This window comes from Eutrigla gurnardus, assembly GCF_963514095.1.
Source record: "Eutrigla gurnardus genome assembly, chromosome: 14".
Taxonomy (NCBI): domain Eukaryota; kingdom Metazoa; phylum Chordata; class Actinopteri; order Perciformes; family Triglidae; genus Eutrigla; species Eutrigla gurnardus.
The window spans coordinates 16,855,770-16,869,487 of NC_139937.1; the positions used below are offsets into that span (position 1 = coordinate 16,855,770).

Consider the following 13,718-nt stretch of genomic DNA (forward strand, 5'->3'; position numbering starts at 1 on the left):
GTTTCTCACTGACACCCAGAGGTCTTCCATCATCATTTACGTTTGAAAAGGTAATCTCAGGCTGGTTGTGGTTGAATGTACAGAAAGTCAGGTCTGCCAAGTCGAGCTTGATGGCTCCCTATGAGTTATTAATGGAAACAGAGAGGCAGGCTGCCTCATTGAATATTCAGCCTGGCCTCCTAAAAACACACGACCACACACAACATTCAATCATCATATACATGCAGGTGCATACATGGAATTCAGCCCAACCTATAGAGCTTTGCTGACTTTCACCAAGGAGAATGCTGTTCGTGTCCCAATAGAACAAAGTGTTCTTGTTTTGTTTAGTTTCAATTTTGTTTGCATTTTAAGCCAGACCACCTACTAAACCATGTTTAATAGCGTGTTTAGTTTTAGTTTTAGTTGCACTGTAGTCAACTTTAAACAAATTTCAAACCCGATTATGAAAATGGTAAACCTGTTTCTTTTGTATATCTATAACATGCATTGCTGAGTTTTATGAACATCCTCTCAGGACCTGAAACATTTTTGTCTGATAGCTTCTGCTGCTGTATTGTTGTAAATACACATTTCAATTTTCCACTTCATTTTTTTTAATTTAAACTGTTCATCAGAATTCTGAGCTGTAACGTTGTCTGCCTTAACTTACTTGCCGTATACCTTAATTATCCCATCATGCAACACCGACTCAATCTCCTAACACAGTAATCTTGGAATGGCTCTTCCAGTGAGCGCTGCCCCCCCCTCCGGTGTTGTGCTTTGTCTCTGAAACCTGGTGAAGGTCAGTCAATGATAATGCTTTCTGAGACGGTGTTGCTGTGTTGCTCCCCTCAGGCCTGGCCAGGGCCAAGTCGGTCCCCAGCCACACCTACTCCAACGAGGTGGTGACCCTGTGGTACCGCCCACCAGATGTGCTGCTGGGGTCCACGGACTACTCCACCTGTCTGGACATGTGGTGAGTACTCCTAACCCCTCACCCTGAGATCCCCCATACTGTCTTTGTGTAATTTATCCATGATGTATTTACATAAGAGTTCCATTTAGATCTAATTGTGATTTTTCTACACAAAATGTACTCGCTATGTACAAAGAGTATTTTTAACAAAAAAAAACAAAAACCCATGTGATTAAATGATTGATTAGCTGCAGCTGAGTCCATTTTCTGGGGACAGCTGACTGGACCTTTCAGCTCATAAAAATTACACATTAATCATGTTTTTTTTAATGGTACTCATTTAAATTGTGTTTTTGTGTGTGTGCTGTGTGTTAATTATGTTCTTTTTTAATCAAACCTGCTCACTTTTTGATTACATATTGTAGAAGTGGTCATCGCTTCAATAGTCGGTGATGTTTCATCTGATATCAGAGCTTCGAGGCGCGTTTGAGATCTTCTAGGATAATGACATTGTTGATAATGTTTGAAATTAACAAGCTGCATGCATACAAACATACAAGAAAACAATAAGGAGTCATAATAACTATAAGAACAAATATCATACATTTTAATAAAAAAAATCATCTACAACCCCATTCTGCACCTAGTGTCCCTTTCCTCTTGCAACTATACAGCTCTCAGTTGAGCCTCGGTTCCCCCTTCTGTCTGGACAGTCAACAGAGACGTCCCATGAGCCTCGGCTGCATTCTCCAACAGCCACTTAAAAAGCAGTTGGGGGCTTCGGTGCTGTGGGAGGCAAACAGATAGGGTGTCTGCTTCAAGGGTATTTTCAGGTGGCCAATCTACAGGATGGTGTTCCATCCCACTGAGTCACCCTGCGACACACACACACACACACACACACACACACACACACACAGAGACACCCTTGGTCACTTAGGGAGCAGTCTTCCATGAAGAAGCATCTCTTGCAGGACCAAAAGGTTGAGCGTATCTGTCTTCCTGCCATGAGAAACATCCATCACAGCAGCCTACAGGTTACAGGCTTCCATCTGTGAGGAGTGGGGATGTGATGGAAGACTGCTCTATTTTTACCTTCCTGCAGCTCTCCCACACGTCTGTCAATCAGAGGCGACACCCAAGTCACTCATGTGTGCTAGTGCACAGATTAATATACAGCAGGTCTAGTTATGGTCGACGAAAATATGGAAGGGCTCTCAGTTTTATATTGTCTACGTTGTAACAATCCACCCACAGAAGGGAAAGGACAGTGAGAGAGAGAGAGAGAGAGAGACACCCCCAGCTCATTTTAGAATCCTTCATAAATCCCAAATCTATCTAGTAATCTGATCTAATGTGAGTGCTCGGATAAAAAAAGGTGGGCTATGTTTTTGGTGATGAAATAACTGTGATCCTTTATATCAAGAGGACATGTTGTGAGATTGGAGAAGATAACAAGTGTGATTTAATCAGACTCCTTTGATCGAATAGTTTATTAGTCAGCTATTGAGGTGTCTATATATTTAGTCATTTTAAAAAAAGTAACATAATTTCAATACTTTTATCAATAATTATGGCTTATTGACTTCCATGAACGTTTAGCTTAGGTTGTAGAAATGTTAAGGATATGAAGCATCACACTAAGCAAAAAATATGTCTATTGCAGAGTTCAAAGGGTTAAACAATAAGAGTGGAAGGAGGACTATAAGACAGAATCACTTGCAGGCAGATGGGTTTTGGAGTGTGAATCCCAATAACACACACACACACACACACACACACACACACACAGTGACTGTAATGATGGTGCTATTATTTATCCTGTGTTCTCTCTCCAAGGGGAGTGGGCTGCATTTTCATTGAGATGATCCAAGGAGTGGCTGCCTTCCCTGGCATGAAGGACATCCAGGACCAGCTGGAGAGGATATTCCTGGTGAGTCACTGATGCTGTCGTGTCTCAAGTGTGTGCACATGTGCATGTATGTCTACAGTATGTGTTCCCACCCTGCAGCCTGCACTATTACCGCCGGGCCTCCTTCCCTTTCATTCCAACAATAGCAGGTTGGATACAGATGTAAATGAATAACTTGAGTTTCAGTGCTGATACGTAGCTTTGAGGGATAATGATAATTTGTTTTGGCCCAATCTTTCTTGAATACGTGTGAATGGTGAAGGACCATGAAAGGACTTCTGGAGTCAATAGATTGAATATTGAACCCAGCCTGAGCTCACCGACATGATAATAACACAATCCATGCCTCTGTGCACATTTTCTATCAGCCATCGCCTCACTTCCATTACAGTTAGATTTTGTAAAACTTTTGTTTTTATCCATCACCTGGACTATAACTCTTCATGTTGCCACTTGCTGATGGCAGGGTGAGAATGTGGTAGAAACAGCAGAAATCACTACCAATTACCTTTCCAGGAAAACATATTTTTCCAGACCAAACGGAAAAAAATGTGGTTAACAAACAAAATGAAAAATGCCACAAAACCACATAGTTAGGTTTCTGTAAACAAACTAGAAAGTAAGGATCAGGTTTAATGAAAAAAAGAATCGTGGTTTGGCTTATAATGACGATGGAATTGGAGCAGAACAAAAACACAACCAAACTCAACACAACACACAGCAACAAACAACTCACACGGGACACAAACAGCAGTCTCCTGGTTGAAGGCCTGGGTCTTTTGTATTTGTCCGCGGAAACATATTTTTCCGGGTGCAGTTTTAACAGTTTGTAACATCTAGTTCATAAAAAATGCTATAAAACTACATGGTTAGGTATAAATCACACAACTATAAAGTTAGGTTTGTCCTTGAATAACCTGATCATCCCATCCCCCCCTATATCATTTCATCTCTTAATTGAAGCAGAGTGTAGCAGGGCAGACATAATGGATTTATATTCATGGGCTGGAAGGGCCTGAATAATTAATGTAGAAAATTATAGGAAGGAGAGTATGAAAGGGGTTCCAAGTCAAGTCGGGAGACAAAGGATGTTCGCTGGTGTTTGGCCTCTGGGCTGTAGGCTAAAGATCCGTATCTGAGATGGGATGGATTCTGAATGAAGGGATGAGTGGAGGTGGAGGAAGCCCCCGCAGGCACGGGGCTCTCTCACAAAGCGTGGAAACCAAACAGGGGGAGGACCAGATGAAGGAAAAATGATTCTTATTGATTGTCTTTCATGCCAGAAGGGATAGGCGGGGCTTCCTGCACACATCTGTAAGAGGCTCCGGCCCCTCAGACACAAAGACGCACCGTGATTGGGCCAGAGAGGAGACAGGTCCGACAGCAGGATGGCCGCTGGCCAGGCTGATGATGGGGCTCAGCTGTACTCTGCTTCCCCACAGAGGCTTTTGCACTTTGCTCAGAAAGCTTTCTTTTTTTTAATTTTCTGGCGCCATCATGGAGGTCCACTAGAGGATTGAATGTATGCAAATTATGTCTACTGTACACAGTCGGGCTAAACAAAGAGCCGGGGAAAGGTGTGAGAGAAGTACCTGATAAAAGGAGATTTGGTTTAACTGTAGATCCATTTATGGACTGTATTAAATTCACTGATAAATTCACTAATTTCTTACACTAGTGTGTAACTTTCAGGGTTGAGCTGAAATTAAAAAATGCCTTTTCAATCCTTTTGCATAACATCCCAGGTCATTTTGAGCACCTATTTAACACTTTATGTCAGGAAAAAAAACATCAAATCAACATCCAATATGTTTTTCATCCTGGAGAAAAACAGTATGATGCATGCCTACATTATCTACCAACCACTTCCAACCAATAACTACATGACATCCGTTAATTAATTCACCGCACGGAAGCCAGATACTCTTCAACCTTTGTTTCAGCTCGACTGTACAAACGTTGCATGCCATACTACTTGACAACAGTCTCCTTGTAACACGTTCATTTTTATGCATCCACACTGGAGGCCGGAGGCATTATGTGTTCGGGTTGTGCATCTGTTCGTAGTCCGTAGTGTGGATTTTCTCTGGAGAATGAATGCCATTATTTCAGCTGCTGTCACGTTCAGATTTACCTCCAAAGAAAGTGGTTGTATATCAGGACATCCTATAAACCCAAATAACAGTTTTCAATGCAATCTTTATGTTATTTGTGAAGCCTGAAATCACAAATTTGCCTCAGAGGGCTTTTACATCCGTCCTGGGATGCTCCATCCAATAAGGAAAAGCTCCCATAAAAAACACTTAGCAGGGTAAAAACAAGGAAGAAACCCCAGGGAAAGACACAGAGGAGGGATCTCTATGAGAATAAACCACAACATAGTATAGTCAAGCAGAAAGAGTAATGGAAGACATCATTGTAGAAAATGTTAATAATAACAGCATAATAGAATGATTAAAAAATAAAGCAAAAACTGTAGCATGATAATAACAGGAATCTGACTAATAATAGTGGCAGTGGGAGTGGAGCAGGGCCACAGCAGCAGGCTCAACCACGATACAGCTGCACCTGCAAGGCAAAATAATGTCTACACAACAGTACCTAACATTCCTCTGATAATCCATCTTATGCACCTTTGTTTATATACCATAAACATATTCCATCACCTGGAAAATACTGATGTGACATCTCAGGAACGCCTGGAGGGAACTTCTTCAGATTTGGCATCAAGGTCCACCCGAACTCGAGGATGAACTGTTTAGATTTCGGAGGTCAAAGGTCAATGTGACTTCACATTCGACCCGTTCTCATTAATGCCATATCTCAAGAACTTTATGAAGTCATTATTTCAGATTTCACACACGTCAACGTTTAACTGAACTTGGTGGTCAAATGTAACTGTGACATCACAAAACACGTTTTAAGCTGTAACTCAAGAACTCGTATGCTTCTTATGACAATTAAATGCAAATAACTAATAGGACAAAATGATGAAGTGATGACATTTGGCCATTATTTCAGTTGCTGTCATGTCTTCCCAACCTAACATAATCTAACTTCCGTAAACCGTAACATTTGCTTAACTTTCAGCATTTTTATTAATGTGCCTCTGATGAATAAAATAAAACCCTCTAAATATATTCCATCGCTTTGAAAATACTGTTGAGCAAAACTGAGCCTTTGCTTTTCTCATTCTGTGTTGTAGTTAGTGTGTATTCAGTTGTCAAATAGAGACAGAAGAGACGAATAAATATGGAAATGCAGAGGTGTGCGCGGCTTGGCGATGTGATGTGTAACAGCAGAACCGGCCTACTTGTCAGAGTGAGCCCGATGTTGACATTTCCAACCCTCCCGCCTGTTCTACGGCCCGGTGTGTCGGCTGCTGGGCTGTCTGACGGGGTCAGAGTTTGGATGCACAGCCTCACAGACTCATGTGAAGGGCGCCATCAATGAATTATGCCGAGTCAGACACATCTTAAAGGCCATGTTGTTTGAAGACAGGAAGAGGAAAGGTCAGCCTCCATCACTGTTTGAGAGCCCCCCCCTGCCAGGAGTTGAGTCGGCACATTGAACGCGCCTGCAGAGCTGGAATGTCGGAAGGTGGCCTGGAGTTTTTCTCACGTCAGGCAAACTATCAGCGGAAGGGGCCGTTTTTATTCTTGTGGGGGGGGGTAATTTGTCTCTTAATTTGCTGCTGTGGGAGTGTGAGAGTATTCAAGGATCATTGATAGGCATTCTGCAACACAGGGTTCCATCCATCGATCCATTTTCTTCTGCTTATGCGGGGGCAGCTTGCAGGGGCAGCAGGGTATTCCAGACAGCCCTCTCACCAAGTTTTCCAGCTCTTCCCGGGGGACCCAGAGGCGTTTCCTGGCCAGACATGATATATAATCTCTTCAGCGTGTTCTGCGTCTACCCCGGGGCCTCTTACCAGTTGGACGTGCCTGGAAAACCTCTATAGGGAGGCATCTTGATGAGATGCTCAGACCACATCAGGAGACCCCGATCGAAAGGAGCAGCAGCAGCTCTACTCTTGAGTTCCCTCCGGGTGTCTGAGCTCAACACCCTATCTCTAAGGCCAAACACACTCACCCAGAGGAAGCCCATTTTAGCTGCTTGTATTCCATTATTTCAGTCACTACCCAATGATGACGACCATAAGTGAGGGTGGGAACGTAGATGGCCTGGTAAATCCAGATGCCGCACCAAAACGTCTGTCCAGCAGTTGTAGCCTAGTCCGTTTATGCTAAACAGTAAAACCTGACATACAAAACAAAAGTGCATTCCTCTTGTGCATTTTTGAACATTTCATTAAAAAAAATATACAAACAGCAGCAACAAAAACACTGATCAAGAATCCGACATTAGGGAAACATCGTCCATCAACTCTGATTATGTTTGTGTGCCAAGCATCATTGATGTAAAAACAGAGTCTGTCTCCCCTCGTCCCATTGGAATTCTGCGCTTTGTTTCGTGGGTTGCCTGTATTGGATCTGAGATGCCGATGAGTCTCCGATCTCCCATTGCTGGGGAGGGGAGGCGAGGCTGTGGCTCAGAGGTAGTGCAAGTCGTCCTCTAAACCGAAGGTCAACAGTTTGATTCCCGGCTCCTCCAGTCCACATGATGAAGTGTCATTGGGCAAGGTACTTTGAGTGGTCTGAGGAATAGAAAGGCGTGATATAAATGCAAACCCATTCGCCATTAAGCTTGAAGTCTAATTTCATCATGTTGTTTCCCTTCGACTGGACTGGACTGCCAGGGGTAAGCGGGGCCGAGTATTCTTAGACCCTAGCTGGATAAGCTTAGCCCTCATCCAGGCTCTCCTCCCTCTCTTCCTTGGGGGGTCGAATCAACATTTGATCTAGCTTGTCTGGCCTGGTGATGCTGTTTTGTAGCTTAATTTGTGATGCAGCGTGACTTGGATTAATACGTGTAAAGTGTTTTGTAAATTGAAATCCCTATACAATACCTGTTGCTGGGGAGTAATAATATTATAAATGGACTATTGGATATTATAAATGGTGCTGTATTGACGAAGACTTGGGAAATCAAGTGAGAAGTAGGGTCATTTTCTCATAGACCCTCATGTAATGAGACTTATTTTTGTAACCAGATGAGTTGAGTCGCCCCCTGATGGTCAGTAGAGAGAATGCAAGTTTAAGGCATTTCAACGTTGACTCCACTGTTCAGAACCAGACTTTGCTGCCTGATTCAAACTCAAACCAAAAGGGAATGTATCACAGCCTAATATACCTTCTTCATTCTTTGCACTGGCTGACATGTTCCTTCATCCATACAAATACGGTGGACGTTAGTACAAACGTTGAAACGTTGTGTCACTGAAAATAGTCCACAACAAATGACTGCCTGGTTCCTGTCCAACATTGGTAAGGAAATACGGTATCCATGCTTATCCACAGGCATGTGTTTATCTTTAGATAGGTGTTCACATGGCATTTTCTTTAAACCTCTCTCTTATACACTCTCTGTGAATGTCTCTATGAATTAAAGTTGTGGTGGATGAGGCCAGGCGCCGGCGAGCTGGTTAACTAGCTGTCACCACACAGATTACATCCACTGGAAGGGCTTTATGAATATGGACAGGTCTATCTCCCGGAAATATCCTGTTGGGCAGAGGTGTGTGTGTGTGTGTGTGTGTTCGTGTTTGTGTGTGTGTGTGTGTGTGTGTGTGTGTGTGTGTGTGTGTGTGTGTGTGTGTGTGTGTGTGTGTGTGTGTGTGTGTGTGTTTAAAAGACAATGAGCTGCCTCTTTATATTAGTGTGAGTGAAATAGCTGTTTGTGGTGAAATATGAGCACTGGCAATGTGGCCGCCATGGATAATATGATAGCTTATGTTTCTGAACATACGACTTGTCCTAATATAAACCAACACATTGCCAAGTTTACATGAGCATAATGTGATTATTTTCATTAGTCAAGGTAGGGCATTACCGCAATAAAGATTTTTGCATGTTGCTTATGATGGTTTCATTAATTTTCCTGTTGCTATGCAACACAGCAGAGTCTGTGTATGACCAACATAAAACTTAGTTATTTGTTCCCTTCTGTACAAATAATTTTAAAAGGATAACTGGAACAGTCAGAGGAAACTGTCATTGTCATTGAACACTAATGATAATCTTGTCACAATTATAAACATTATCAGCTAAATGTGTCCGGTTATATACCATGGTAAAGTATGGCTTTTACTCTTGTAAAGTGAAAATTGGTGAAATACATTAATGGTGACTATCATGGTAACAATGTGTTTGTTGGGGACTAGAAGTTATTTTGTTGTATTTATTTACTCCCACCTTATTTATATGAATGAAAGAACATGTCAGCCAGTGCAACAGTGAGGCTCTATTGCACAGTTAAAAAGCAGCCTTTGTAAGAGAGAACCATATGAACTATGCTATACAGAACAACTGTAAACTGGTTCCTTACAGCAACAGAAGACTCCTGCACGGTGTAAATTCCCGTCTTTTCTCCATAGGGACCCTGTTTATTTAGAGTTTATTCCTACTATGAAGAGTAAGGCAGTGTACATGCGAGCTGATCTGCCCTCAGGAGAGAGCGAGAGGCTGCTGGGGAGATAAATAATACCATTTCACCAACAGCCGCTGTGTCAGTGACATGAGCATCCATCTGCTGAAACCCAGACAGGATAGTCGGGGCTTACCGAACACATTCCACTCGTCGCAGTGGGAGACAGCTGATCCACTTGGCTGTGGTTCTGATCCGTTTGACCCCCGCCTGGAGGTGACCCCAATCTGTTTGGCTGGGACCGAGGTTGGAGAGCAGCAAGGGTGGGACTGGGATTTTCAGAGTGAGAGAAGGATATGAAGGCTGTGGTCAGCGTTAGGACAAAGGCAGAGAGCAGAGAATGTGGAAGAGGCCGGGGTGAGATACAGCTGCGACCAGGCTCAGCGCTGGTGCTTAAGTTTGGATTTAGAGATTGATCCTGCACCCCCAACCTACACCTCCCCAAAGATGCTGAGAATCATGCAGTAAGGGACAGAATTAAGGGTGACTTAACATTTTAACAAACAGATATCACCCTGAAGTTCCCCACTCGATTACTTCTATTAAGACAAGTTGTACTCATACTGTTTTCTTTCAATATGTAAATGAGGACGTTTTGGTGAATTTAGGAGAAATCTACAGACGTACAAAGGAAAAGTGTAGAAATTGTTTTTTCTTACCATAAGTCTAAAAGAAAACATTTTACAGAAGGAAAAATAGCCCAAAATCTAAAAATCCACTGGTGCGTCAGAAAAGGTTGTTTTTGCCCGGCGATTATTACCAGAATTGAAACTGCCAAAACTAAAACCACAAAGCTCCAGTTCTATGACTAACACAAAAAAAATGGTTGTTTGGGTAAACGCCTTTGCCAAAGTTAAAGACAGTTTTAGGTTTTGGTGTTAACTTACTGGAACAGCTAAATGGAATGTAACCATTGTTAACTCTCAGGGGGAATTCCACTGATTTTACACGCGGTTATCAGATGATGTCATTCTGGCTTGTAATGGCACTCACAGACCCCAGATGATGCAAGGAAAGTTAAGTTGTAAACTAAATCATTTTAAATCTACATCTGGGTAAGAAACCTACAGGCATCGTAGCTTCAGCGAGAGCTGTCGGTTCTGCGACTTCGCCCTCTCTTTTTGTTTGTGTCTGGCTCGCTGGGTGGTCGCTAGCTTAGTTCGGGGTGTGCCGGAGTATGTTTGTCCAGCAGAATGTGCATGCAGAGCTCAGGGTCATGACCCTGTGATCTCATAGGAATTCCTCTGCGGCAGGACTTTCTCTGTCTGATCCGTCGTTCTCTCGACACACTTGTCAAACTCTCAGACATGTTGTGGCACAGCACCCCCCCCCCCCCTCTTCACATGTCAACATGCTCCTTCATACCATGTCTGTGTTGGGTGGGAGTTCACTGTCAAAGCAACGTTTTGTTCTTGTAGGATCGGGAGAGTTGATGGAAAAATCCAAGATGGCGACGGGCAAAATGCCAAACTCGAGGCTTCATAACCGTATTACACAAAATGAATACTTCCTATATACAGTCTATGGTTAAAATGTAAGCTCTGTCTCATAATGGGTACTGTCCATCAGTGGAGCACCCTCCTCTGCATCGCCCGACCAGGCAGTCGGTTTAACAACTGGAGTGTTTGTCATGAAAAACGATGATTTCATTAAGCCCCCTTTTGAAGGCACGTCAGAATAGCCACAAGGATAATATGTAATTCAACGCACTCCTACTACTTCTTAGTCAAATAGCAAGTCTGATACCAACAGCTGTGACATACAGTAATAGCTAACTACTGACGTGTGTCACATGAGGAATTATACAATTTGCTGGTGAGTTCAGCTTCTTCTGCTGTCAGGATGTGCAGCGATGTTCCAGCTCTTAAGCCGATTTGAACTCGGTGACTTTCCCCACAACCTTTTCCTCCTTTTTCATAACCAGCCCGGTCTCCTATCAGTAAATTTGTTTCACACGAAAGAGGAAGTCCCGTGTAAGGAGGTCGGTCGGGATGGTGGACGGATCACAAAACGCAAGGCTTTCACCCAGGAAACTGCTGTTTGGGTCGCTTTTGAAGTATGTTTGTTGCATATTAGTCATTTTAGGCCAATTAGGCAAGTTCTTTTGTTGCCTCAACCTAAGTATGTAGGTTAGTGCCATGTTTTGTTTGTTTGGTTAACCACGTGTTTGAGACTATTTAAAACGTTTTATGAATGTTTTATAAAAAAATGTTATATGGGAATCTAATTTTGTAGGAGACAGAGTTGTTGTAACTCATCCTTGAGTCTGCAGACTCAACCGCCTGTCCTTTAGTAGCTGGAAGGTTACACTGACGAGTCACTGGACAGTTGGCCGGCTCTTGTGTGATCTCTGTAGATTTTATTTTAGGGTGAATATTAATCCGGCATTGATCATCATCCACAGACCCTCTTTAAATGTGTGGGTGTGTTGATGGTAGATCAACAGAGAAAACAGAACGGTGGCAGTCAGCACTCGTGAGGTGACGTCACTGACCGCTGAGCACGCAGTGCCGTACAAAGACACAACCGAGGACAGCGTTCATCCTCGATGAAATGCCGTCAGGTCAAGATCTGCTGTGTAAAGATGTTGCATATTTCTTGATTGTCCTGTCGCAGTTCATGCATATTGAAATTCTGGTATCAGCCTGAAAATAATCATAATGTTAAAGGTTGATAAGACATATAGTGAAAACTCACCTTTTCAGTTTCAGTTTGACATAAGTACACAAGTATGTAAACATATTCTAGTAGAAAGCCAAAATGCAAATATGAACCTGAAAATAATCATATGATGTAAATTTAGCATCACAGCACAAGGGTTGTTTCGAAATGTTTTGAAAACTCTAAAGCTGTGATTTAGAAATCTCCTCAAACACTAGTATTGAATTTAGAAAAAAAAAGACAATAAAATCTGCCTTTTTTTGCCCCTCTGGTCAGAAATATTTGATTTATTATAATATAACTTATAATAGTGACAACACTGATGATGATACTAATAATAATAAGAATTACTATAGCTACCCTCTTAAACATTGAGAACATGTTGTGTTGTGGGTAATTACTTTTGTATTTATCTTAAAAACAAATGAATGCAAACAGCACACAAACTTCCTGCATTTGATAGATTTATAACAATGGGATTGTTTTTAAAGTTCAGCTGAGCTTGTAAAATGAACTCTCTTTTGTTCCCGGCTGCTCTTATTGAAGGCTCGTGGTGCTTTGCTGTCCTCTAGTGGCCTGCTTTGTTATTACACTACTATGACTACCACTTGTGTCGGCAGCAAGCCAACCTGAGGTTAACAAGCCTCTGGACTTTTGTAAATTCCTCTGGTCTTCGCTTGGCTATTTTATGATTGGGATTCATTTGTGTACGGGAACATACCTCCTGATTCCCATAACCACAAGCTTTCATGTGTTCGGCTTTGCCTCTCAGCCAACGAGAGCCATCGGAAACAGAGTGATCCCACGACACACCTCCACTCCACTCACTTTTACAGCAGATCCCCGAGCAGCTGCTCTACTGTAAGACTGCGCTACAGATCAGACACAAGCGGGCAATCTGGAAACTATTATGCTGCTTAGCTGTGATGGATCATGTGGAAGGCATGTCCGCTGCTCTGGCTTTTGTCATCATAAACCCCGGGCTGTGTGCGTGAGAACTCCAGCCAGCCTTTCCATAAAAGTTGCACTAATCATGACTATTGCGCAAGCAAAGGGAAGCTGGAATTTAGTTCTCGTTTATCAAACAGCCAATCGTGGCGCAGGGTTCCTCTTCCTCTCACATACCGACACATTCATGGAACTACTAGGAAACGAGAGCTATAATCTGTAACACATCACTTTCACTTAGTACCTAGTTTGCTTTGCTTTTTTCAACTTGTGATAGACACCAGTGAGTCACAAGCACACTGAGCTATGACTTAGTCATTTGTTTTGTGAGTCCTGGTGCAGTGAGGATTCTATATTTCACAAAATAAATGGTTATACAAGATTTCTGGTTTTCTTTCATTTGTAAAATAATAATAATAAAATAATTGAATTGGCTGTGAATTAATTGATGCAGGGATGTGTCTGAAATCACTTTCAACTCACTTTATACTGTGTATTTCTTTATTAATTTGAGAAAATATGCTTTCTGCCTTCACACTAACAACAGGTATAGCGCTCCTTTTGATCTTGCCCTTCACAATAAAAGCCCTAAAAATGCGGCATACTGGCTCACCAGGGGAATTTTTGTTTTTGTTTTTCATTTTCCAGTTGAACTCACTATATAGTGCTCTACATAGAACTCCCTGGATAACCCAAAAGCCAATCAGTTTTTATGCTTCACTCGTTCTCATCTCTGTCCTTGGTGTCTTTTTC

The 13,718-nt window shown here is 42.3% G+C and overlaps 1 protein-coding gene across 3 annotated transcripts in view; it reads left to right on the forward strand.

Moving 5' to 3' along the window:
* Nucleotides 1-13,718, forward strand: part of cdk14 (cyclin dependent kinase 14) — a 144,709-nt gene that overhangs the window by 74,648 nt on the left and 56,343 nt on the right. For all 3 annotated transcript variants that reach the window (XM_084027913.1, XM_084027914.1, XM_084027915.1), the window contains 2 exons: nucleotides 838-958; nucleotides 2,738-2,831. In XM_084027913.1, the coding sequence (XP_083884039.1) occupies nucleotides 838-958; nucleotides 2,738-2,831 (215 nt within the window). The remainder of the gene's footprint in view (nucleotides 1-837; nucleotides 959-2,737; nucleotides 2,832-13,718) is intronic.